Below are 25,992 nucleotides of genomic sequence, written 5' to 3' on the forward strand. Positions count from 1 at the left end.
CGCTTGTGAGCTAGTGCCACTTCTTGTTGATCTGCCAGTCTGCCTACCAGACAATAGAGACTGTTTCGGCCAACAGCGGCTCTGGCGTACAAAGTTTCTTCGCGTGAGCATGAAAGGAGGCTTCCACCTCGAAGGATTCCACCTGGAACATCACACATTTTGGGACGAATCTGCAGTGACGAGTCTATTGTTCTTGCTCTAGACCGTACATCGTTACAAAAAAAAGCAAACAGGAAAATCAAGTAGAAAACGCCTCGCTTCTGTTCCCATGACAAGGACCAAGAAAAAAAACCCTAGACGGTTAGAACCGTCGGCACCCCCTTCCTCCACATCAGCTTCCCGCCGTGCTTGCTCTCGAAATGCCTCGACACGTTGTCGCGCCGGCCGCGGTGCGCGCAGCCCTCGAAGGGACACTGGCGCGTCTCGGAGCGGACGTTGTCGCGGGTGGCGACGTCCTTGTGGCGGACCTGCAGGTGGCGCTCGAGGTCGCGCACCTGGGCGAACTTGGGCGCGCTCGGGCAGTGCGGGCAGGTGAGAGACTTCTTGTGGACGCGCTGGTGCTGCCTGGGACGAACGGTCAGCGGGATTCGCACGAGAGGGGGAGCTGGTGTACAGGGATGGCATGTGAAGAGGAGAGATGGGGTGACATACTTGAGTTGACTTTCTTTCTTGAATGTCTTGAAGCAGCTGTCGGCCGTGCAGGCGTACGCGTGACCGGAAGTGTCCGACTCGGTGGTAGAGTCGGGCGACGTCGTAAAGGGAGAAGCCGAGTTGGTGGTGTGGGTGGAGGGTGAGTTCGTGTACGGTGATGCATCGCCAATGCTGAGAGGGGCGAAGAAGGACTCGGCGGCGGGGAGATCAAAATCAAAGGACGAGTAGCCGAGGGCCTGGCTGTCGTCGACGATCGGGAAGAGGAGGGGGTCGTTGAAGTCAGGGGTAGGAACGACGGGTGTGTTGAAGTCGAAAGCACACGGGTCGCCCGTGTTGCCGTTTGAGGGAAACACCTCTAGTCCGTAGCCCTTGGCCAGCTCCTTTTCGATGAAAGCGTCAAACTCCATGTCGTCGCTGAAGTCGCCCTCCAGGATCTCAGAGAGTGGGGACTCGAAAGCGGACATGCCATGAAGGAAGTCATGGACGGGCAGGCCTGCGCCTGACGCCGCCCATGCGCCGTGTCCGTCCATGGTGGCGGTATTGTCGTCCACCTCGTAAAAGTAGTTGTTGCTGCTTCCGCTGGGAGATGCGAAAGCCATAGTGTGGTTGTTGCTTGAAAATCAGAGTAGTGTTTGCTGCTCTGACGTTCCGTCTCTGTGCTGATTGCTGTGTGATTCGTTTGGTTTGATGGCGTTGGTTTGGTTGTGGTAGCGAGGCTCAAGACACCTAGTTTAGATGTCCAGACGAGAAGTTTTACGACGTACTCAGGTCACTTGCCAACCAACAGTCAAACACCAGAAAGAGTCGCAACAGCTCGTCAGCCAAAGAGAGGCAGCGTCGTGGGGATCAACCGCCAGCTGGCTGTCTTCCCACAATCGTACTCTGCCAAGTTCATTTGCTTCGAGAAGCAATTGTCCTTGCCGTTCATGACAGCCAATATCGAGACGACGTTGGCAGTCATGGAGCAATAGCCGGCGTAGGTGGCGACTATATCGGCCATGGCAACAACCAGGGGCAGTGGCAAGAGATTGCCGGATTGTTGATTGAGGCGCAAGCGCTCGATCGATTCGGGCCCAGAGAAAACATCGGACTCGTTATCTCGGGTCGAGACGGGCTTTGTATCATCAGGTTGAATCTGACTGATATGCTCGCCAGTCATGGTGCCTGTCGATGTATCGAAGGCGCCGTCGTCCGTCTCGTTGTGCGGTAACATGATGTCGTGATTCTCGAGGACATCCTGAGACTGCTGGAAATTCTGCATATCAGTATAGGGCTTGCGCTCTCCTTTGGCGGAGCCAATGAGCTCGACAGGATCAAGAACGAGGTTGCTCGTGCCGAGGCATGTAATGAGCGCATGTTCTGTCCACTGTTGACGAAGCTGATGGAATCGTTCCAACGCTTCGCTTCCCAGCGCATGGCTTCTCCGTTGAGCATGAATCTGCTGCTGCTGCTTCTGCTGCTGCTTCTGCTGCTGCTGGAAGGGGTCAGTTAGAATTCTGGGTTGCTTTGCTGAATCTCAGCCGTAACATACCAGATTCTGCATCAAGGTCAGGATAGCGAACACGAATTGTGGACGGTTTGCCAGGTCAGAGACACGTCGCTCCTCGCGACATGGAGAGGAGTGACATGGGAGGGGCTCGAGGGGCGATTGACGCTCCGAGTCTGTCTCCTGAGGTCGGCGCTTGGCCTTTTGTCTCTGGAACTGCTGGACTGCAGCGGGAGTGACAGTCGGTGCCGACTGGATTGGATTCATCCCATGGAATCCACCGCAGGTCGACCAGAGAGCGAGATTCGGCACAGGGAGGTCAAAAGCTCCTAGTGTCGCAGTCTGGCCGGGGGTCACGGTCCGCTCGGCGAGATGGCCGTGGACGTGTCGGAGCCTATCCATAAAGGAGGCGTGAGATTGCTCGATAGATTCGAGCAAGTCCTGATATCCATTGTGACGAATTTCCATCGATGCGTCAGGAAAGAGGCCTGGGAATTGATTGTATGCCTGCGATGTAAGTGTGAGAAGCTGCACGATAGTAGTCACTGCCGGAAGGTGGCTTACGATGCGAACAATGCAAGACGCGTGGGCTGGGTTGGTGGAGCAGTAGTTGTGTCAATGATGCACAGTCATGGAGGATTGAGCAGTTCCGACGAATTGATCTAGAAAGATGACTGGGGCTCGGGTCGAGTGATCGATCGGTGCTCTGTGTATCCAGAATGTCTTGACGACTTGAATGTGAGATGAGGGGGGCGGAGTTGAGAGGATGAAGGTGACGAGAGTAGAAGAGTTGAGGTTTCGAGATTCAATGAGCGAGTTGAGGGCGGGTGCCTGGCTCTAAAATGATCACGACGACAGGTGCAGATGGCCGTGATTGGCTGCCTTACAATTGGATGCCTCTGTCTTCGAGGTGGAGTCTGGGGATGCGGCGAAGCTGTGGAGGGCCAGTCAGAAGCGCCCGTAGGAGCGGCACAGCCTGCGCTAAGGTGAGGCCAAAATCGATACCTGCAGTTGCACTGAAAACAGGTACTGCCAAAAGGTCTCTCGACGAGGCGTTCGCAACGGCCTGCCCCGCTTCGATTTGGCCTCTTTTTTTCAGCAGCCCAGCCAGGGAGTCATCCGGGCCGTGAGTGGATCATGACACTGAGGACTCATTCTTCTTTTTTTTGCATTTCATTGATCTCGCCTGCTTCTTGCAATGCCGATCATGAACTGTCTGCAGTGCGATTTGGCATTTCGGCGCAAAGACAATCGAGTTGGACTCGATGACTGAGCCCGAGTAGGCCTTGCGGGAAGGAAGAGGCGACTTAGGTAAGCGTCCTGGGAAAGTGCCTTACGACGCGTAGTGGGCACACGATCCCTGACGAGGCATCCCTATAGCGCCTTTCCACTCGTCGCGTCTTCCGTCGCCAGCCTCCACCAATAAACACAGCCTCCGCCTTCCAACGGAATCATTGACAGCCATCGAGAACCTCGAGTCGCTTTCCAAGGTCCATCGCCTGCCACAACTACCACAGAAGTTGTTGATACCGGCATGATGCAGCAACAAGAGGGGATCGCCAGCTGATGCATACAGCCCACCCTTATGCGTCAGCACGCGTCGTCCTTCACCAAATGAGGCTAACCAAGCGGGCAAGCACGCACTCTCTTGACCCAGAAAGGATGCAGAATGACAGATCTCCTCGAATTTGCCCTCGAACGCCTTCGTGACCACCGCCGTGGATGTTCGACGCGTCAAAACTCGGTCCTCCCATCACGCGCGTGAGCCAGCCAAAGTGCCCTACTTCAGTGTCAGTTTGATCTGGTCCCAGCCCAGATATCTCGCAGCAAACGCTGGCGCCAGATCAAGCCCAAGGCACTGTGGTCCTCGTGCATTTGGCAGCGACAGTCTAGACATCGGGCGTCATAACCAGAGTCGACCAACCCATGGTGCAATCAGAGTCTCGCTGCTTTAAAGCAGAGCAATCCAGCTTCAGGGCCCAGAAAGCATAATTCAGCCCTATGTGCACAAATCTCACCGTTGAAGACGTTCCTCATGCATAGGCTCCGTCTCGTGGTGCGCAGTCAGGGCGAACTGTACCAGCACGCCAAGACCGCCATGCCTCTCTAGCACTGTACAATGAGCCTTTGGAGGCGTCATGCTTATGATCAGAAGCTACAGAGATCCAAGGAGGCAACCATACGGATCAAATCACCGCTGCCTTCGGCGTTAATGGATGCTCAGCCAGGTCAGCCGCAGTATCGAATCGACCAATGAAATCCATTCAGGCCGACGCCTTCGCCCAGCTTCCGTGAGCCACGGCGCACGACAGCAGGCTTTGAATCTGGAGGTTGTAACAGGTACTTGCGGACCATCATAAGCTTTCTCACTTCACGTAACCGTGTACAGTGAAGGAGAGCAGACAACGACCTTACCCAAGCCCGGTTGTTGTGATGTGATAGGACGTCCGATATGGCGGCACGGACCGTGGTACCCAGGTTCCATCGTCACTTGGGACTGCTCACTGACTTGACACTGACAGCAGCTGCCAACCCCCCCGACTGACATGACACCTAGTAGTATTAGTATGGCATAATGCTTCTATACTCCTGACGAAACTCTCCCAGGTTATTTGTGCCTTCCTTCCCCGAATCTTCAGCTAAGCGAGCCATGCTACCGGGGAAAGTCTTGATCAGCACCCCGACTACCGCGAACCATGGCCCAGCAGACTGGAATCCAGCAAAACCCCCCCCAGCTGAGCAGCCGTGACACCCTCGTCTTGTCATGTCTCGGCGATGGCGAGAGGACAAAGCTGGAGGAACATATCCTCAAGTCGGCCGACCTTGATGTTGCGGCAGCCAAGGTCGACGATGAGACCATCGCCTCAAGAATCACGCTCATCCGCGGGTTTGCAGAGTGCGCACGAGGTGATGAGGCCATCGTGGCTGCTCTGGCCGCTGATTCTTCTCTTTCAAGCCTGCGCCAGGTTGCCGCACGCTTCAATGCCGCCGAGCTCTCTGCCCTTGTTGACCGAGAACTAGGAGTTGCAACCGTCAGCACGTCAGAGGCTCCCCAGGATGTTTCTGCCATCAAGCCAGCGGCGCGTATCTTTAGGCAGAGAATGTTCGTGTTGGAACGCGATGCCGTCCTGCTCAAGATGGTGGATGACGAGGAGATTCCCATTGGGCTGAGAAATGATGGCAACAAAGAAGAAGACGCCAATGTCAAGAGTCTCATCATCGATGTCCTGCACACCCATCCCGACCTGTTTAGTAACGTTCCTTTCTCTCTCCCCGAGGGTGCATTGAAAGACATCAGCGAGGAGAATGGGACGCGGCAGAAGGTAGACACCACCATTCGAGCCATTCAGCGTGTTCAATCACTGTCAACGGCCCCGGCGGCTGTGGCAGCTATGCTGAAGGCTGGTTTTGGGTCCGCCCAGCAGATTGCTGCAGTGCCGGCTTCTCACTTTGTTCATGACATTGGCAGCGTCATCACTGCGGACGACACAGCTCAAGGCAGCGCTGAAGAGGCGGCCCGCAGTATCCACGCACAGGCGACAAATGTAGCTCTTCACGCCAACATGGCACTCGCGTCGACGCTTCAGATGGTGCGCGGAACGGGTATCCGCGCCATCGACGGGGCTGCATCTCGCGGGGACCGCATGGCTGCTGCCAACTCCGTCACCGTCAGCGGCATGCGCAGCACTGTCAATCTCGAGCAGCTTTTCGGTAGCATGGACTTTTGCGAATGCTCAGACTGCGCCTCGGTCACATCACCTGCAGCATACTTGGTCGACATTCTGCAGTTTCTCCGGAACAACAACCTGAAAGATGACTACCGTCCCGGCTGGGAGGGTACCGCCCTCGAGATGCTCTTTCGCCGTCGGCCTGATCTTGCCGAAATCGAATTGACGTGCGCCAACACCAACACGGTACTGCCCTACATCGACCTCAGCAACGAAGTTATGGAATCTTTTGTCTGCCATCTCGGCAAGTTCATTGAAGACAACCACCAGCCAAAGCAAGTGACGCTTGATGCCTTTAACATTGACGGAGACGATATCAGCAGCGCCCTCTTATCCCAGCCGGCCAACGTCAATTATGCTGCGTACTGTAAGCTCAAGGACGCCGTGTATCCCTTCACGCTGCCGTATCATCAGCCGCTGGACGAGATCCGAATCCTTCTGGGTCACCTTGGTACGTCAAGGCACGAGTTGCTCGATGTTTTTCGGCCGACGCAACACACCGGTGACCAGAGACGTGACGAATGGGGGAGACAAGCCCACGAGCGGGCATACGTGGCCGAGTATCTCCTTCTGTCGCAGCAGGATTTCCGAGTCCTGACTCGCCAGGTGTTTTATCCGAAGGAGTACTTTGAATACATAATCTCGCCAGACACACGCATCAGCGACGAAGAGTACGAGGCACGCATTCAGGTTGAACCGGTTTATCGGTGCTGGGGCTATGTCAATGGAGACCACGAAATGCTGTCGACCGTCGAGGACCACGAGCTTGGCCTTGCTTTCGTGAAGAAGCAGTTCCTGCCGCGATCAGGGATCATGTATACAGATCTGGTCGATCTCCTCCGTACAAGATACATTAACCCAAACTACCCGTCCGGCTGGGCCCTACTCCTGCTCCAGCGCCTCCGATGGAGTTACCGCTACCTCGTCACGCTTCTCGGGCCCATAGGCACCACTGGATGCTACGACAAGTTGATCGCCTTCCTCGTCAGGTTCCAGCCGCTCGCTGAGCTCTTCGGCAAACTTCGCCAAAAGTACATCGACGATCTCGGCCGTGCGGACCAGGGCAAGAATGCGGAGGCACTCGAAGAGCTGGCCAACAGTCGCGGATATCCTCCGTGTTCTTGTGACGACGGAGCCATCTGGCGATGCTGGGTACTGCGATACTTCGATCTTGTGGGCAACCTCGTCGTACTGGATTCCAGGGACGGCGGTGTGTTCGAGACGGAAGGTTGGCTAGTGCTGCAGCGTGAGGTCCCGCAGCTTGGGTTTGTTGGCTCAGCAGCAGAGGTAGTCAGCGGCCGGGATGACGATGTGGACAGGAATATCGGATACCTCCATCGCGACGGCCGCATCACCTCTACGGCTGTTGACGGCACCCTGACTCTGGTTGGGCGCATCGACGAGGCCGGTGCAGCTGTCGATGTAGAAGGCGTGTTCTTCCACATCAAGTACGGACTCGACTGGCAGTTGCGCATGCAGCTGTGGAATATTGAGCGAACTAGGGCTTTTGGCGAGATCGAAAATCAAAGTAGCAATGTGTATGTCTGGAACTGGGAGCGGGCTGCATCTTGGGGCCCAGTCCAGGACACTTGCAACATCGAAAACGTACGGCTCATTCGCCTGAGCGGCGAGGCGTTGCGAATTGACGACTGCGATCGCATTCACCGCTTCATTCGTTTGTGGCGTCGGCTGGACTGGTCCATCGATGACCTCGACCAGGCTCTTCTAGGGCTTGCTACTGTACCGGAAAGTGGCAGTGATGGCGGCGGCTCTGAGACTCCGAGTCCCAACCCCGGAAGGACGATTACCTGGGAAGATTTCCACGATCGCTGTCAGGGGTCAGGGAATGGTGGAGGCGGCGATCACGGGCAGTGCCCACTACATGAAGGAGAGAATTGGACGCCGCCGGCGCTTGCGTCCATCTCACCCGGCTTCCTTGGGCAAGTCGTTGCGCTCAAGAAGCTGCTGGACCTGACTGGCCTCGGTCTGGCAGAGCTTCTGACGTTTTGGGCAGACATATCCGTACACGGCCAACCCAAGTCGCTTTATGCCAAGTTATTCTTGACGCATAATATTCTTGGCATAGACCGTGTTTTCGCGGCTGATGCCAACGGCAACTATCTCAGTTATGCTAGGCCTGAAAAGCTAGAAGCACACGCCGCCGTCGTTATGGCTGCGTTGCGGATTCGAACAGCCGATGACTTGAGGATGGCGATTGACCTTGCCGGTCTGCCTCACGATGCAGACTTGACACTGAAAAGTGTGTCAAGCATTTACCGGCTCGTGTTGCTGGCTCGCGTACTGAGCGTCAAGCTGAGTCTGCTCCCAAGGGTCATAACACTGCTTGGTGACCCGTTTGGCGGCGGAGCAGTTCGCACGATCTCTTTCCTTGAAGACTGGGATCGGATATCGTCGTCTGGTTTCTCTCTGCATCAGCTGGTCTATGTCATAGAAGGCGAAGAGATTGAGCCAGTCCGACCAGTAGGTCCCTCCACTACCGATATTCTCAAGACGACCAAGCAGCTTGCCGACGGTCTGGACGCCATTCTTAAAACCTACCCAGACATAGACCGAACGGACCAAACGGTTGTACCATCGGCAGCAGTCACCGCTGCCGCCTCGCAGGCATTCGACACGACGACTGTCAGCATCCTTGCGGGTGTCATCGAAGGCTCCTGGGTCTGGCAAACGAACGCGCCAGTGGGTATGGCTATCTCGGTGCCAGACTGGCTGAAAAAGAAGTTTTCATACTCGAGTCGTTCAGGCGATGCATCCAACGCTGCATCGGCCACTGTTCAAATGACCGGAATCCTTACCGCCAACGAGGCTGATGATGCCAGACTCTTGGGACGAACGAATCCCCTCTGGACACCCGCAATCGACCGACTGATGCGCAAGCCGGGGGCATGGTTTAACGACACTCTACGTGCGGTGTTCTCGGCGAACCTCGAAGAGGCCAAGGCAACCCTCCTTGCCGGTGACGTGCCTCCAACCACACCAGACCCTACTGAAGACGAGCCTGTTCCGGTGCCTGATCCGGGAACCGCGCCACGTAAACGTCTTTACTTCTTGGTGTCGTTTCTCCCATTTCTTCGCGACAGACTCTCTGATAAAATGGTATCTGATGTCATGATGTCAGTTTCGGGACTACCCCTAGAGCTGACCCATCTGTTACTTGATAACATCCTCCGGTCAGGACCTAAATCGGCACTGGAGGTTTTACGAAACCTCGAGTCAACTTCCTCTAATCCATCCGCAGACTGGACGGGCTACCTTATTCCACCTGCGAACGACGAATTCGTCTTCTTCTCTATTGCTGATACGCAGCCGTCGGCCATCATCCTCGACGGCGCGTCTATGTCGTTCCCGCAGCCGCTCGACGACCCGAGCAACGTGTGGGTTTCAGAACCCGTCAAGCTTACTGCTGGAAGGCTGTACTCTCTGACGGTCCCAGGCCGTCCTGCAACGCAGCTGCAGTGGAAATCAGCCCGGTCGCCGCGCGCCGGTATTCCGACCTCGGCGCTACTCCCCGGCCAGGCCACCCAGATTGTGACCGACGTCTTCTCTAAGCTTGTCAAAGCTGGCATCGTTGTCAATAACTTCAGTCTGTCAACGGCGGAGATCAACTTTTTGACAGACAACAAGGCGCGCTTCGACGACTTCGACCTCAACTCATTGTCGTTGCGTGCATGGAGACGGCTATGCCAATTCAGCTCATTCCGAAACGGGCTCGCAGCGCCAGAAGCACCCTTGATTGACCTTTTCAAATGGGCACGCCTGCCCTTAGCAGACCTCAATGGTCTCGTCGATAAGATCATTACGTCTACGAGGTGGGATTCGCAGCGAGATGCGCTCACGGCCCTCTTGACATCAGATCACTTTGACCTGTTGTCTCCCTCGAACTTCCTCGATGAGAGAGCTCTGATTCGACTTAAAAAAGCCCTGGCCCTTGTCAAAAGTCTTGGTGTTGTAGATGTTCGCATGGCGTTCTCGTGGGCGGACCCGCTTATCAAATTCTGGGTTGCGCGGACCATCGCCGACAACATACGCAAGGTCGTGCGCGCGCGGTATACAACAACAGACTGGGAGGCTGCGGTGCAACCATTGTACAACACGTTACGTGAGAATCAGAAGAACGCACTCATCGCCTATTTGCTTGCGCAACAGGTTATACGCGATCAGGGTGTTACCGACGCCGACGGGCTTTTCGAGTTCTTTCTCATCGATGTGCAAATGTCGTCGTGCCTGCAGACGTCGCGCATAAAGCAGGCCATCTCCAGTGTGCAGCTGTTCATACAGAGATGCCTCTTGGGTTTAGAATTGCAGCCAAACGTCAACAGTGTTGTGGGCGACCGACAAAAAGTCCCCGTGCGCATCGACGCAGTGCGCTGGAGTTGGATGGAGAAGTACCGTGTGTGGGAAGCCAACCGGAAGGTATTCCTATACCCAGAGAACTGGCTAACAGGCGAGCTGCGGGATGATAAGAGCCCTTTCTACCGCGAGCTTGAGAGCGAGCTGCTGCAAAAGGATGTTGACTCTTCCACCGTCGCGGCGGCGTTTCGCAACTACCTGACCAAAGTGGACGATGTTGCCAACCTCGAGGCGCAGGGTCTGTTTCTCGAGCAGACCACGGACGTAAAGATCGTCCACATTGTAGCGCGCACACGCTGCGCTCCATACGCATACTACTACAGACGGCTTGACGCGGCGCATGTCATCTGGCAGCCGTGGGAAAGGATGACGGTTGACATACCCAACTACACGAGTGAGACAGCTGATGGCGTGGTACTGGAGAATGGCACCTATGTGACGCCCGTGGTATGGAACGGACGACTCCTCGTCTTCTTCCCGCAGTTTGCTAAGAAGACGGTCATGCCGCCAAAGGCTGCGGAGAAGTCAATGGTTGAGCTGGGTGATGAGAAACCATCAACGAACTTGCGAAGCATCGACTACTGGGAAGTCAGACTCTGTTGCTCGGAGCGGCGACAGGGCGGGGAGTGGACAACCAAGATTATATCATCCGACGGTGTGTATGAGACGGTTAAAAACTATGCCAACTACAGTCTTCCAAACCTCAACGGCTACCTGTTCGTTCCACGGCTCGAGGCAGTGCCGGATGGCAGCGGAGGCACGAAACTGTCTGTTGACGTTTTGAGTAACGTCACGTCCGAGAGCTCTGTAGCAGTGGGGTCGTTCGACTTTGTCAACGGCCGACTTCTCAAATCCTCGGATGGGTCAGTCACAGCCAGCTTGAGGTTGGACACGGGCACGCCAGCATTCGGCTACTGGAGCGGTCGAACAGAAATACACAGCTTGCAGGCGTCGACTGCGACGGGCAACCCCGAGCTGTACAAGACGCCACCGTATGTCGAGTACCCGAACTCGGTGGTGCGTCCACGGGTCAGAGTCTACTGGACCAACTCGGCATCGGCCGTCTTCTCGCACCAATTTGTGCACAAGTTGCTCGGTGCGATGGCCGTATCGGACAAGCTGTCGACCGTCTTTGATCTCTACGCGCGGCTCGAGGATTCGCAGCTAGGGGACGCCTTTGGCGACAACAGGGAGTCGAGGTATCACGAACTCAAGAAACCCTACGCCATCTACAATTGGGAGATGGGACTACATGCACCTCTGGCCATCATGGACAAGCTCGTCCAGCAACGGCAGTTTGATCAGGCTTTGGAGCTCTGCCATGCTGCCGTTTTCAACCCCATGGTCAACACCAACGATGTGTCCAAGTGCTGGCAGTTCCGGCCATTCCAAGAAATTGTGGCTAAAGATTATCTCGAGAACTTTATGCAATCTCTCGTTCCTAACGAAGAGAACACACAGGTCACTGAGTGGCGAGACAACCCATTCGCGCCACACGTCGTGGCCAGATCACGGCCGGTGGCTTACATGAAAGCCGTCGTGATGAAGTACATCGACACATTGGTGCAGTACGGCGATTTCTACTTCCGCCAAAATACGCTCGAGACATTACCTTTGGCCATCCAAATGTACGTGAGAGCGAGCCATGTGTACGGACCGGCCGGCCAGCGCATCCCAAAGCGCGGCAAAACAGAGCCTCATACATACCGGCGCCTCCTTGAGCGGTTCGACGCTTTCGGCAACGCTGCTGTCGACCTCGAGCTCGAGTTCCCCTTCAGTAACCAGATAACGCGACAATTTCCTATCGGCTTCACTGGCCGTCCTGATACGCCTGTCGACCTGCCCAACGTGTTCGGCTCGGCTACGACGCGGTACTTCTGCATACCAGATAACCCACAGCTCCGAGCGGTCAGGGCCACTATTGATGATCGTCTTTTCAAGCTACGTCACTGTCAGGACATCAACGGCGTCGTGCAGCGGCTGCCATTGTTCGAGCCACCCATAGACCCTGGCCTGTTGGTGCGGGCAACTGCGGCTGGTGTCAGCATTGCCAGTGTTCTCAACGATTTGAACAGCCCAATGTCCAACTATCGATTTCTGTACCTCGTGCAGAAGGCACATGAGGTGTGTGGCGAGCTGAGGCAGTTTGTCGCCGGTTTCCTGGCGGCCAAGGAGAAGCAGGACGGCGAGGCGCTGGCTTCCCTAAGACAGCGCCACGAGGTGACGATCAGTGAGCTTCTCATGGGTATCAAAAAAGCCCAGGTTGACGAAGCCAGCCTATCCCTTGACTCTCTGCGGCAAACCCGCCTCGGTCCAGTCTATCGTATGAGACACTACCTATCCCAGCTCGGCGAAGATGTCTCGAAAGTGCCAACTGATGTCAAGAGCCCTTTCGCCGAGATCGAGCTGTCGCAAGAGAAGCTCGTAGCTGATACGGGCCTTCGGTTGATCCCCTCGGAGAAGGAGGAGCAGGACAGATCAACAGTATCACGCAACGTCAACATCAGCGTTGGTGCGACCGAAGCCTTGAGCACTGTGTTCCTGGCACTGCCCAGCACCAATGTTCATGGCACGCCGCTCGGCGTTGGAGCCGCCGTCAAGTGGGGTTTCCCGCAGCTCGGCCATGGACTTGGTGCTGTCGCACGGGGTCTCCGAGCTTGGTCTGATCATGAGGCAGCGCAGGCGTCTATGGCCGGCCGTAGGACGGGCTTGCTTCGGGCTATGCAAGATCGCGTACAACTGGCCAACTCGGCTGGGTATGAAGTTAAGGCCATTGACAGCCAGATCTTAACACAACAAGTGAAGTTAGCACTGGCCGAGCGTGATGTCTCCAATCACCAGCAGTCTATTGACAATGCGCGAGAGACCGCCGACTTCCTCGCGACCAAGTACACCAACGCTCAACTGTACTCGCACTTGGAAGCCACCAGCCGTCGCCTCGCCTATGAGGCTTACACGCTGGCGTACGACCTGGCGAGACGCGCCGAGCGGACTTTCCACTTTGAGCGGCCAGCCGAAATTTCCCGCTCGTATATCTCATTCGGCTACTGGGACCCTGCGCGTGATGGACTTCTCGCCGGCGAAGCCTTGGCGCTTTCGCTGCGCCGTCTTGAAGCCGCATATCAAGACCGCCGCGGCCATGATTTTGAGGTGACGAGGTCCATTTCTTTACGACTCCTTGCGCCGCTTGAACTCGTACGCCTTCGTGAGACAGCCCGCTGCGAGTTTGCCCTGCCAGAGACGCTTTTCGACATGGACTTCCCGGGCCACTACATGCGACGCATTCGGTCTATTGCCCTGTCGATTCCTTGCGTGGTAGGCCCGCATGTAGGCGTCAACGCCACGCTTCGTCTGCTCGAGAACAAGATGCGAACCTCACCTCTGGCTGCTGACGCCAATGCATACCCTGAAACCCCTGGTGATGACGGGCTGGACCAACGATTCACCACCTCTTCCGTACCCATTATCGCCATTGCTGCGTCCTCTGCCCAGACTGATCCTGGCGTCTTCGAGCTGTCGATGAAGGACGAGCGTTTCCTTCCCTTTGAGGGCGCCGGCGTCGTTTCTCGCTGGCGCCTGACGCTTCCATCACCTGCCGGCCCGGCATCCTTGGCCTTGCGGCCCTTTGACTATGGCACTATCACGGATGTTATCCTTCAAGTCAGATACACTTCGCTTGACGGCGGTGACAAGCTTCAGGCTGCCGCGTCGGGAGCCATTCGATCATTCGTCCAGGCCGTCGAGGACGACTCGTCCGAGGCGGGCGGCGGCCTCTACAACATTATGGACCTACGCGCAGAGTTCGCGACCGAGTGGTACCGCTTCGCCATGGCCGCCTCACCTTCAGACGCAGATCGCACCATGTTGCTGCGCGATGTCGCCAGCCGACTTTCATATGTCGCGCGCGGCGCGTCCAAGCTCACAGCATCGAGCGTGTCACTTTACTCGACGGCGGAAATCCCTGCGACGGCATTGAGGCTTGGAAGAGCTGGCTCCGATGCTGACATCGTTCCGTTCACGGAGGCCGCAAAGCTTGGCAGGCTTTTCGCGTACTCGGCCTCTACTGACGGACTTGACATTAGCGGTGACTGGATCCTCACACTCAAGGCCCCTGAAGGTGCCGACATAAGCCTTGATGGGGCGCGGCAGGGGATGTGGCTTGTTCTTCGGTATCGCATGCAGCTGTGAGACTGTTCTCTGTTGAGATGCTGCTAATGTGAAGTTTCCCAACTCCTTTATTGTCCTGCTTTTCCTGCCCCTTTTGGCTTACTTCTTTCAGGTTCGGGTATGTTTTTGTTTGACGGTTCGACTGTGATTCTTACGAGCCCCACGACTTTTCTTTCTCTCTACCGAGTTGTCATCACTTCTTCCCCTTGACTTTGCGCTTTTGATATGCTACTTTAAGAATGACCGTGTCCCTCAGGAGTAGCAGGCAGAAATTGAATTGAAATTGTCTTCTTGCCAACAATGTCGCCGATACCAATCTTTGCCTGTCATGGTGTCAAGTCAAAATAAAAACTCACGAAGCACACACCCTAACAAAGGAACCACTGCCTTCGTCGTAACCAAGAACTTATTGTCCAAACAAAGTATCAGCTCCCAATCCCTGGCATACCAACGAACGAAGAACCCCCCAGCACGTACGATAACCCGCATCGCGTGATCCGATGGCACTCCTCCTTCCCTTCATAACCTCTAGTGTCCCCAGGTATTCCTTGGCCGCAAGAACTCCTCCCGACTATGCGGCCTCTCCCCGAAGCGAACCTTGTCCCAGCCCCGCAGATACGGGACGGCCGACGGCGTCGCGACTCCCATGACAAACCAGCGTAGCTGCAGCGCCGCGCCCAGCGCCTCAAAGCGCGCTCGCACGTCCCCTGCCGAAAGCCGCCTCCCCGTCTCGGGCTCCCGGAACTCGAGCCTGCGCCCCTTGGACGCATCAAAGACATCCCAGTCGACCCACCGCTCAATTTCGTGCTTGAAGCTTTCGTTGTAGCCGCCGGGGTGCACGACGAGGAGGTGGTACCAGGCCGCCATCCACACAACGTTCTCCGGCTCATCAATGTTGATGCCGATTGCCTTCCAGAACCACCAGCTCTCCTTGGGGAACACGTGGTGCTGCTGCGGCTGCGACCTGTCCCATTTATCGGGGTTGGTCGGCTGGATGCGCGGTCTGGGCTTTGCCTTTGGCGTCTGCTTGGGATCAGGTGTTTTTCGTGGTGTGGGGGCCGGCTTTGTAGTCGGTGTGGTTGGTTTGGGGCCCTGCGTGGGTTTTGGTGCCGGCGCCGGCTCTGGTTTTGGCGCCGGCCGAGGTTGAGGTACTGTTTCCGGGCTGGGTTGCGGGGCCGGTTGCGGGGCTGGTTTTGGCTCCGGGACCGTTTCGGGTTCGGCAGGTTTCGCTGGGGCCGGGACCGGCCAGGGGCCCTGGAACTTCAGCGGCTCGCTCTTGGTTTCTTTGTAGTGTTGATATGCCACGGCTCCAACCACGACCACGCCGACTACTATAGCGCCCGTGATGACGACGGGACTCGATGCAACGGCTACAACCGTTGTGACCACAGCCGCGAGAACCTCGCCAAACGCTGGCACCGCGAGGCCAAGCCCAAGCGCCATTGTGAATTGACCCCCAGAGTCTGTGGACGATACAGGATTATTCCGCACGAAGCAGAACAGGTTCAGCCCGTCTGCGAGCCCCGCCGGATCAGGGGATGTCCAGCGGCCCAGCCAGGGCGCGTAGTACCTCGCGCCGTAGTAGTACAGTCCCGTCTCCTCATCCCGCTCTTTTCCAGCGTACCTGTGCCGCTTTGGTATTTCGTTTTGGTTGGCCGTCGACTGATAGGATGCGCTACCATGAGGGAAATATTCTTCATACGAGACGAGCCGCGCCTGTTCGTCGAGCAGCATCGTGACGCTGTCGAGATTATTGCCGAGGGAGAATCGTGTACTTTTGTCTGGACTACTGTCGGTGCCTTCTATTCGACTGTCTGCCTGATACACCTTCCGTCCGTCGTGGTCAACGAACACGGTCGAACGCACGACAGTCGGCTCGTTCGTATCTCGCGCCCATCTGCGGAAGATCTCGACTCCATCCAGGTAGATAGTCTCTTTGATGGGTCTCGGGTCGGGGCTATCTGCTTCTTCTCCGCCTCGGCTCTCCGTCATTTTGCGGACGCGTTTTCCTGACCCGTCGTACACGTAGTAGGTCGTTTCGGGTATTCCTGAATTGACGATCTGCTTGGTAGTGGCTCGTAGCATGCCGTTGAAATCCCAGCTCATTGTGCGAAGGCCAGGCATCGACGTCATGTTCCCGCCTGCATCGTAGGAGTACGCCTCAGAAATTGAGCCGACCTTGGTTTCGGAAAGACGGTTTCCAACCTGACCGGGTACGAGAAAGCTGGGCTCGTTGTAAGAGTAGGTCCTCCTCCAGCCAGGACGGCTCGCGTCGCTGAGAGCATGGGCGACGGACATGATATTCCCCGCAAGGTCATATTCGTATGTTTCGGCGTAAGCAGCCATGGCATTGCCGTCGCCGGGACTGTCTACGATAGAGCCCGTGTTCGGCCCAGGTGCCGAGGGATTATTCGGACGGCCGTTGGTCTGTCCCAGATGCTCGCGTCCAGTGGCCTTGACGAGTCTATACATAGCATCGTAGGTGTAGTCTGAGCTCGGATCTACGCGGTTGTTTCGGAAGAATATAGCCTGCTGGGCTTTGTCTTGGACGTGCGTGATGTTACCAGTCGGATCCCACGTGTAAGTGAGGTCTTGGAGTGGACTGGGGTCGCCCGCCCTGGTCGTTCGCATGCCTTGTAACCGATGGAGTAATGGATCGTATGTTCTCTTACTTTTCGTGCCGTTGCCGTAAGAGATAGACGTGAGAAGGCCTTTGGCATTGTAATCGACACCTGTGATGACGGCAGACCAATTGGATCGATCAAGGGAAGTTGACTCGCCGCGAACATTCACAAATTGTTGATCCACGTAACCGCTGTCGTCGTACATCATATAGATTTGACTCATGTCTGGCGAGACTGATAGGACTGTTCGGTCAAGCGCGTCAAAGGTGGCCGTGCTGTGTTGCGGGGCCTCGAGGCCAACTGCACCGGCCCAGTTTGGTGTGTCCTTGTAACTGCTGGCTAGTCTCCGTTCGGTACTGATGATGTTGCCCTTGAAGTCATAATCAAGAATGGTCATCTCTCCTGACCCATCTCTGCTCTTGTGCAGCCGGTTCTTAAGGTTATGCCCCAGTGAATCCGAGGCTGATTCGCCATATATGTACTGCTTGGTCATGATCTCGTTCGCGCCACTGTCGCTCATCCACGTCTCAACAGGTCTGTTTGCCGCATCGTACACATGTCGAAGCCGGAAATCCCTTGAGTCCCACTGCAGCACTGGTTGGCCAGTCACATCAGGTAAGGACCAGTGCCGCCCGGCGTCCATGCTTGCTTCAGAAATGCGATGTCCCCTCATGTCGAACTGGAACGCACTCACGAGCCGCCCTAGTTGGTCTGAAACCTGAATAATATTGTTGCTGGCATCAAACCTGGATCGGCTACTTATGGTTTGACCGGAGCCAAGGTCGTCAACTTGCACAATGACACGACCAAGGGCGTCGGAGTGCAGCACACGAGGCGTATTCGTATGAGCTGCTGTCTTCTCTGCCGTAGCCTTTTCCAAAGGGTCTTGCCCGTTGATGCGCGAGTCGTACCATGATGGAAGAAACTCGTGACCTTCCAAACCGCGAAGTAGATGGCCGACATCAATATCATTCTGGACGTTGGAAACGAGAACATTATCGTTGAAGTCATGGATGGATTCGGTCCAGCCTTTGAAGACCGTCTTGAAGAAAGCGTGATCCTGACGCAGAATTGCAACAATCCTGGACATGGAATCATAAATCAAGGTAGACGATGATCCGGCCTGGAGGTCGAATTTGAAATGATGCGTGTCGTCAAAGAAGGGCTCAAACTCTCTCACTGGGTTTCCCTTGTTGTCGTGGATAACCCAACCGGACGTGATCCATCGAGTACCTACCAGAGGGCCGTCCTCAATGAGCGGTCCAGGTTTCGCCTGTTTCTTGCTTTGGATTATCCGGCCAAAGCCGTCTGAGTAGGAAATGCTGACGACTGTTCGCCTGTCGTTCGGCATATGCGTGTGCTGTACGCGCGCAATGGCAACCGACGGCACAGGTGTTTTCAACTCTCTGAAACTCCCATAGTCGTTGATGATGCGCCGGGTTGCTTGGCCGAGCAGATCAAATGCGGTCGGACCTTTAGGTTCAGAGAGGATGAGGTTGATCTCTGCTTGACTGAGGTCTGGCCTAAACCCCTGAAGCGAGTCTCCCTCACCCGACCCTTCCTTGCCCATGATTGCTACACCTGCCACCATCCCCATGGCATCGAACGCCACTGCTGTCCGATTACCGTTTGGATCCGTGACGATACGGGGCTTGAGAACTCTGTAGTTTATCTCGGCCACTGTCCTGTTTCCCACTGCATCCTCCGTCCATGATGGTAACAAGACATAAGAGTCATAGGAAACCCTTGATTCGTGGCCGAGCGGATCAAGAAACGCAATTGCTTCAAAGAAACGATTCTTGGCTTGAGAGAGCTCCAAGGCTGGGTCGGAGGTGGATGTCTCAGAGTACCTCACGGTTCCCGCGCTTGCCCACCAAGACCCGTCGCCCTCAAGGTCCACATAGCCTAGTCGTGATCCTTCTACAAGGCCGCCAGGGGTAATTTTTGGGTCTCTTATCAGCGCTTCCTCTGTCCCGTCGGGTCTCAAGCGACTAAAAGCCTTGGCCAAAAGACCAGGGGTGTAGCAGAGGGTATGGCTCTCGCCAGCCAGGCCTAGCTTCCCGAGGTGTCCAGGAGGAAGCATTCCAGTCAGGTCATCCTTGCGAAATACGGTGCGGGATTTGTTGATAAGTCTCTTTTGCCGTGACGTGAGATTGAGATCTTCCTCAAAGGGAACTTCTTGTAGCGATGTCAGGGGAGAAAAGTCATTGCTCTCGCCTGCGAAGTCTGCAAACGAGAACTGCATGGCGTTGCCCGCTGGCTGAAACCCAGAAATCTCGTATGTACGCGTGCTATAGACGGCTGGCCGCCTGAAGTCATTGCCCTCGTCGATTGCTTCGGTCATATTGTTCTCCGAATACAAGATATGTGTCGATTCCTGCTTCGCCTTGTCGGGGCCCGTCAGGGATGTGAGTCCTGGCTGCCGACCGTAAACAATCTTTATCTCTTTTCGGGTGCTCCCAAAATCATCAATATCGAGACACATGGTATGGTGGATTCTCGGATCTCCCGCAACCCGCTCCATATAATAGCTTGCGGTTTCTCGAGGTTGGACTGTGCAGACGGCGTGGAGATGGGAGTCTTGGACGTCTTGTACCACCTTGACAGAATAGTTGTGTTCTTCGATAGCGAATGGAATGTGGGATGAATCTGATCCGTCCTCGCTGTAAACCTCTTTACGAAGAAGCTTCCCCTTAAGTGCCCGGAAACGCTCCCTCAGGATGCTGATCTCCTGTGGATCGAACGGATTGACCGACTCGGGCAATAAGGCACCATGATATGGCGAACTCGGAAGCCCTTCACGCACATGGTCCGCAAAATATTCGGCTTGTATCTGGCGGCTCCAGGTCCTTTCGTCGACGAACATTCCGGTATGAAACCATGTGGACGTCCGCACGGGCGGGGTGTGCCAAGCAGCATCCTCGTTGCTCATCCGGGGACTCGCCGCTGCCTCGAAGACGCCAGTGTCCCACTCGTCTGTTCGGCCGAAGCCACGGAACTCTCTTTCAACACCGTCAAAGTATCCATGATGGTAGCTGTATCTTTTCGCAAATCGGCTGTGACTGACACGGTCAATGGTCTCCACTTGCTCCACGCAGTGAACGGGGAAGGGAAGCCTCGTGATCCAAGGGGTTCCGCTCTGCTTATCGTCCAGGTAGAACTTGGTGGATGGCGCATATCGTATCACCGTCTCGGCTCCCAGATTGTTGACGAAGCAGTTGAGAAGATGCGGTTTACGGCCCTTTGTGAAGTCTATATACTGAATACTTCGGCGTTCTGCGGGAAGGCTTGTCGACCAAGTGAGACAGGCTGTTCCATTTCCCAGAAGATCCGCGACACTGACGACGGAGGTGTTATCAATTGGGAAGCTTGGCGGCAGCCGCTTTCTGGCAGAGAACTGGTTGCCAGAGTGGTTCATGTACAGGTCCAACCCCTGACCTGAAAGGTAGATGAGATCGGTCGTTCCAGAGCCGTCAATATCTGCCAAGCGGATTCTTCCCTGATGGAATGCATCTTGGTAGTCAAAAGATGGTGCGCCGTCCATCTGGACGATGCGGCCGAAGTTACCGTAGCCGTAATTTGGCCAATAGCTGACATCAGAGTTTCGTATTCGAACAATATCAGCGAGACCATCTCCCGACATGTCGGCCAGATAAAGAGTTTGTTCCGTGTCCTGGAAAAGACAGATTGGGGAACTACGATCTGAGTCAGGCTGTGAAACAGAGACACCATCTCCATAGCCCTCTTCGCCGAGCGAAGGGTACCATGTCAGGACTTCGTCCTCGTAAATTAGAACATCTGGTAAGCCATCTCCGGTGAGATCGATCATTTTGACGCTATCTTTCGAGGCATCGACATTGGGAAACCTGGCCATGTATCGGAAATTGGTCCATCCAGTGTCAATATCCGCTTCGCGTTCAAAGTATCCCCATCCTGAGGGTGCTGTTTGAATGAGATTCAGCTTTCCAGAACCCGTCACATCACCAAAGTGACACATTTCAGGTTCAGACGCTGACGGAATTGTGCGGATCAGCTCTAGTTCTCCAAATCGGGCAACGGCCAGAGGTGGCTCTGTCCCGGCCTGTACGTTGTTGGCGCTGGTGTTGCGTTTGTAGTACCATGCGGCTTCTGACCTCATGAGTATTCCAGGGAGGCCGTCGCCATCTAAGTCGATCCACTGGTAGTCTCTTCCATCAAGGCCAACGGGAAGATTACGGAGGCTTTTCTCGTCCACCGCTCGCGGGGTCAATCTTTCGAGTTCCTGATCTAAAGGAAACTCCTGGTAGGAGAATTCGAGTGGTGGGAGGCCGCGTGAGATGATTGTACCTGAGGCGGCATCAAAAGAATGTCCGAAATGACGAACAGACGCCAATACCGTCAGTGATGGGTGCTCGCGATATGCGAGCTCCATTGAGGACACGAGACAAGGTTCTTGGCCCAGCTCAGTGAAATGATGAAACATCAAGATCCTGTGGCAGAGTCTGTAGGTCCGTAACTCAAAACCCGGCCGGTGGGTCGAGAAGGGATCCAGTCTTGACCGCCAGGCACTGACTTCAACGGGGCTGGGAAGGCTTTCGTTATGTTCCCCAAAGTCAAAAACAACGGAGAACTTCCATGAGTCCTGGGGCAGTTCTAATGCCGAGAACGCAGCCCAGGTGTCTAGAGATCGGTTGGGTATCGTGTTTCCATATCGAATGGTTTTCAGATATCGGTTGGCCCCCCGGCTCTCAGGCGTACGGAACGCCTCATGTGCTGCCTCACCACTGACGTTGGCCGAGTCCTCCTGCTTGTAGGTGAAAATCATGGCATTGCCATATGTATCATACGTTTCAGACTGAAGCCATGAAAAGATGCGAATAGTGCCGTCGACCGCGGCTGACTGGTCGAATATTCTGGAGTTGGCATCGGAGCCGAAAACCAAAGTGCTATTTTCCTCAGTCACGACGCGCCAGTGCACGTCGTCCCGGCTTTCAAGGTTCGTCCAGCGTTCAATTCGAGCAAAAGTCTGACGACTGCGTGGGAAATACCTCCGCACTACATGGTTGCCACGGACGGACTCTTCGGTGACGGGATTGCCCGCAGAGTCCTGGAGAAACACCCCTGATGCGTCTTGCTTGAACACAGGCACCAGATCCTCCATGCCAGAGAGGACAAATACATCGGACTCCGGGCCGGAAGCGGGGTCGTGATATCGAGGCAAGCCTTTGGATGTCTTCCGTGTGATGGAAGCGCCGCCGCGCAATTGCCACCCGAGGCCGAACTCGCTGTTCCCAGCGCCTGAGTCGTACTGAAGCGCGAGCTGTGGTTGCATACCGCGCCTGGCGGGCGATGTCTGGATAGGCACCGACAATGACCCGGTCCCGGAGGCTGAGCTGACGTTGTATTTCTCTCCCAGGCCAGAAATGGCCCCGCCCTCCTTTTGCGGGACTATGGATGGCGCGGCAGGCAGAGCAGATGAGGCCGAGAGGGTGCTCCCGAGGGTGGATAGGTCAAAGAAGTCTTGGCCGGCTGAGCGAGAGCCTTGTGCCGGAGCGCCGAACAGACCATACCCGGCCCCGGCCGCGGCCTTGCCTGGATCGCCTTCGATGGCCATGGGCTAGTCATGTGTCTGCACTTGACTATCCTGACCCCTGAGTAAATGAAGGTATGTTGAGTTTTGGCTGGTAAATATTGACTTGAGCGACGTACCCCGCTGAAACACGATGAAGCTTTGTAGGATTATGTCAAGTCAGCGGAGGGTCAAACTGGCTCGTGAACCCCTGAAATCATTGAAGCTTAAACGGATGACGGGCTTAGCTGTGGCGTACGCCACCTAAAAGTACCATATACTTTTTTCTTCACATGTACTTCGGTAAGGCTGGCCAGCGCATGGTGAGAGGCGTCTGGTCACACTGAGCTGTCATCGTGGGATGTGCGGCTGAAGGTGAGACGGGTCAAGATATTCAGCCCTCACTTACATGTGGCATGTGATCCACCAAGGTTCATAGGAAGTGCCGAAGAGTTGCATGTGTCAAGAAAATAAACTTTCTTTCAGCAATGAAGGTTCCCAGTCGGCGAGCTGTTGATTGTAGAAGGGCGGGGTCGCGGTCTCGTCACTCGCACATCCAGCTGAAAGCGACCTGCAGAAGGTCAGCCCCTGTAGACACACACTGTACCAGACACTCGTAAACGGACCGGGATCTCGATCTAACGGTTGCTGCCGTCGTCTCTTTTCGTGCGTGCAAGATTTGCACAATTCTCACCTCCGTTTCCATTAATCGCGGAAGACCAAGAGCGGCGAGGGTGGTCTTACTGTGAGTCCGACATTGGAGCCAGGTAGCTTGGCGGGCACATTGTCCCAGGGTCAGTCCCGAACAATGATCTCAAGGCTTCAGTCAAAGCAATTGAATTCTATCTGTCTAGTTGATGTAGGTTATGGACGGAGAAGCAAACATTTCGTCAGACTACCTGGGCATCGCCTCGTTCCGACGCCTCATTCATCTCGAAGGTGTCTGACGATCGTTGAGCCTCTTTAACGTGCAACATATTCATCGCCTTCTTCTGCCTCTTTTCCTCCTTCGCCGTCAGCTTAGCTGCCTTTTTGGCCTCCTTCTTCTGGCGCTTGATCTCTTTCTTCTCGCGTCTCGTTACTCGGGGCAGTTCGCTGTCCGGACCACGAAGCACCCATCCGGGATGCACTGCGTTAAGCAACAAAAGCCCAAGCAGCATTGGCAGCGCGTCAAGTCCGAGCGCATAGTATTCATTCGTCAGGATCTCGCTGTCGAAGTCCGAGCCCGGCTTGAACTCGTAGAGACGGAAGACGATCCGAATCTGCATGTACATGTCAGCAGGGCTTGTGCGATAAAAGTGCTTAATTCAAAGATGAACTCACCATGATGAGGACGAGAACGGCAAGCAAAGCCCAGAACAGCGACTTTACAAGCGTCATCCTGAGGTCAAAGCGTTGAGCCTCGCGCATCCTGACGTACAGTCGACCCATCAGTGCGCAGAAGATGACGATGAAGAACAACTGGGCGGCGCAGCCGGCAACGTAGATGTACTGTCCAATGCGCATCATCTCCATGTCATCGCCCGACAGGAGACTGCCGCCGCCGGCTTGCACGAGGAAGCAGAGCACGTCGATCCAGACGAAGAGTTTTGTCAGCTGGGTGGCTTTCAAGTTCCAGATGCTACGGTCCGGCAAGACGTAGTAAACAAGTCGGGAGACGGTCATGTAGACGAAAGCATTCATCCCTGCATCGAGTCCGTTAGTTCGATACAGGATCCCTTGAGGGTGACAGACTTACACAAGGGCGCGAGGAGGAAGAATAGCTGGCCCAGGATGGCGTAGATCTGCTTTTGCTGGTCCCGCGCACCGGCTGATTTGAGGACGAACGCGGTGCATTCCCACGCGGCCGCCATGCTCACTACCCAGCAGAATCGCTAGGCTGATTAGTCCAACGCGTCCACAAGACTCGAAATGATGAGCTCGCGTACCTTTTTCCAGGTCACGGCTTGCACCAAGTGGGCGCCCAGAGTCAACCCAAAGAGCACTGCAAAGGCGCAGTTGGCCGCAAAGTCTGGCTCAAAGTTGTAGTTGGAGTTACAGGCGTCATACGGAACGCTTCCGTACTTTCCGGGCACTGCTGTCGTGCAGGAGGGCTCTGCCGCCGCTGAAGTCGCGCTCGGCACGTTCGTTGCTGTTGTTGAGCCGGACATTGTTGTATTAAAGTTAACAAGCTACCAACCTGGATACGTATGATGGTTGGCTAGGTAATGAACGGATTCGAATTGAGTATGATGCCTGAGTTGATCCATTTCGAAGCCATCCAAAGGCAGGCAGACAAGATGTCTAATATAGAATGTGCCATCGCTGTCCCACGGCATTCTCAGGCTTGATTCCGAAGATTGGATGCAAACCCACCATGCATGCAAGATGCTCTCAGACGGACAACACTACACGACACGATGGAAATTGGCGAGCTGGCCTATCACAGCCATCCGACTAACACCACTTTCGGCAGCAGGCTAGACTGCGTCAGTACTCTGGCGCGGCGCAGCAGCGAGGTTGTCCCCTGCCCTGCGTACCGCGTCGGTCAGCCTCCCGTCTCGTAAACTTTTGCTGTGCCTGGCACTCACAGATTGATGACGAACAAGGCCACAGCGTCTCAGACGAGGGCCGCTCCAGGCAACACTTTTCAATCCGTCGCTGATTCGCCTGCTCGACTGTTGTCAGACGCATCCCTGGTCAGTGGCTTCTATGCACAGCCCAGGACGCATATTTGCCATACGTACGACCATGCACCTGTCCTACCGAGAAACAGATCAATTTTCGTACCAAGACGTACGTTGGCATGAAACCTTAAACTACAGCTTCCTCCTAGGCTGAAGTGGTCTTCCAGGAGTCGTGTTCGTCGGCTCTGAGCCCTTGATCCAATGCTGTGCCGCTTCCTTCTACAGCACTCACTCGGTGCTGTTACAGACCATACCATGTCCAGTGGTCAATACGGAGGAGGCACGCAGCAACAAGCCCATGACGAGTCTCGCTGACGACTACAAAATCTGCCAGCAATCGCAATGTTCAGCTCCCGGCATGCCCCCGTCGCCAAGGCCCGTAATTGCATGCCGTGTCGGAACCTGAAGACGCCGAAGTTGTGGCACTGGTGGGTCAAGTGCTACGGCGCCGAGCCGGGCCCAGCGGAGCACTTCGACAGTACGCACATTTAGCAGGTTCAGCCTTTTTGGCCTGCTGAGCTAGATCCCAAGACTGATTGATCAATGGACTGTCCACGCCCGTTCCCAGGAGAGCCGGAAAAGAGATGTCCGTGCTCTACAACTGAATACTACCCCTCGACTGTCCCGTTCCTGCGACCAAATGGTGCGCATCACCGCCATGGAGGCCAGAAAAAAAGTCTCGCAGACTAGCAAAATATATCGCTGGTCAGTATGAGGGTCGAACTCATGACCTTGGCATTATTAGTACCAC

At 55.4% G+C, this 25,992-nt stretch overlaps 4 protein-coding genes across 4 annotated transcripts; 1 reads left to right on the forward strand and 3 right to left on the reverse strand.

Moving 5' to 3' along the window:
- Positions 1-293: 293 nt before the first annotated feature.
- D7B24_003166 (uncharacterized protein) lies at positions 294-2,605 on the reverse strand (the record flags this gene model as incomplete). Its single annotated transcript, XM_028637359.1, has 4 exons — positions 294-564; positions 652-1,263; positions 1,533-2,125; positions 2,183-2,605. 4 exons carry the CDS (start codon positions 2,603-2,605, stop codon positions 294-296), a joined length of 1,899 nt encoding a protein of 632 aa, XP_028490769.1.
- Positions 2,606-4,833: 2,228 nt separating this feature from the next.
- TCCB2 (putative Insecticidal toxin complex protein TccB2) lies at positions 4,834-14,424 on the forward strand (the record flags this gene model as incomplete). Its single annotated transcript, XM_028637360.1, has 1 exon — positions 4,834-14,424. The coding sequence occupies one exon, from the start codon at positions 4,834-4,836 to the stop codon at positions 14,422-14,424; it is 9,591 nt and encodes a 3,196-aa protein (XP_028490770.1).
- A 507-nt stretch (positions 14,425-14,931) lies between these two features.
- D7B24_003168 (uncharacterized protein) lies at positions 14,932-22,620 on the reverse strand (the record flags this gene model as incomplete). Its single annotated transcript, XM_028637361.1, has 1 exon — positions 14,932-22,620. One exon carries the CDS (start codon positions 22,618-22,620, stop codon positions 14,932-14,934), a length of 7,689 nt encoding a protein of 2,562 aa, XP_028490771.1.
- Positions 22,621-23,465: 845 nt separating this feature from the next.
- Positions 23,466-24,725, reverse strand: D7B24_003169 (uncharacterized protein; the record flags this gene model as incomplete). Its single annotated transcript, XM_028637362.1, has 4 exons — positions 23,466-23,837; positions 23,899-24,260; positions 24,314-24,449; positions 24,504-24,725. The coding sequence occupies 4 exons, from the start codon at positions 24,723-24,725 to the stop codon at positions 23,466-23,468; spliced, it is 1,092 nt and encodes a 363-aa protein (XP_028490772.1).
- Between the last annotated feature and the right edge of the window lie 1,267 nt (positions 24,726-25,992).

The sequence above is a fragment of the Verticillium nonalfalfae genome, assembly GCF_003724135.2.
Source record: "Verticillium nonalfalfae strain VnAa140/NRRL 66861 chromosome Unknown scaffold_188, whole genome shotgun sequence".
NCBI lineage: Eukaryota > Fungi > Ascomycota > Sordariomycetes > Glomerellales > Plectosphaerellaceae > Verticillium > Verticillium nonalfalfae.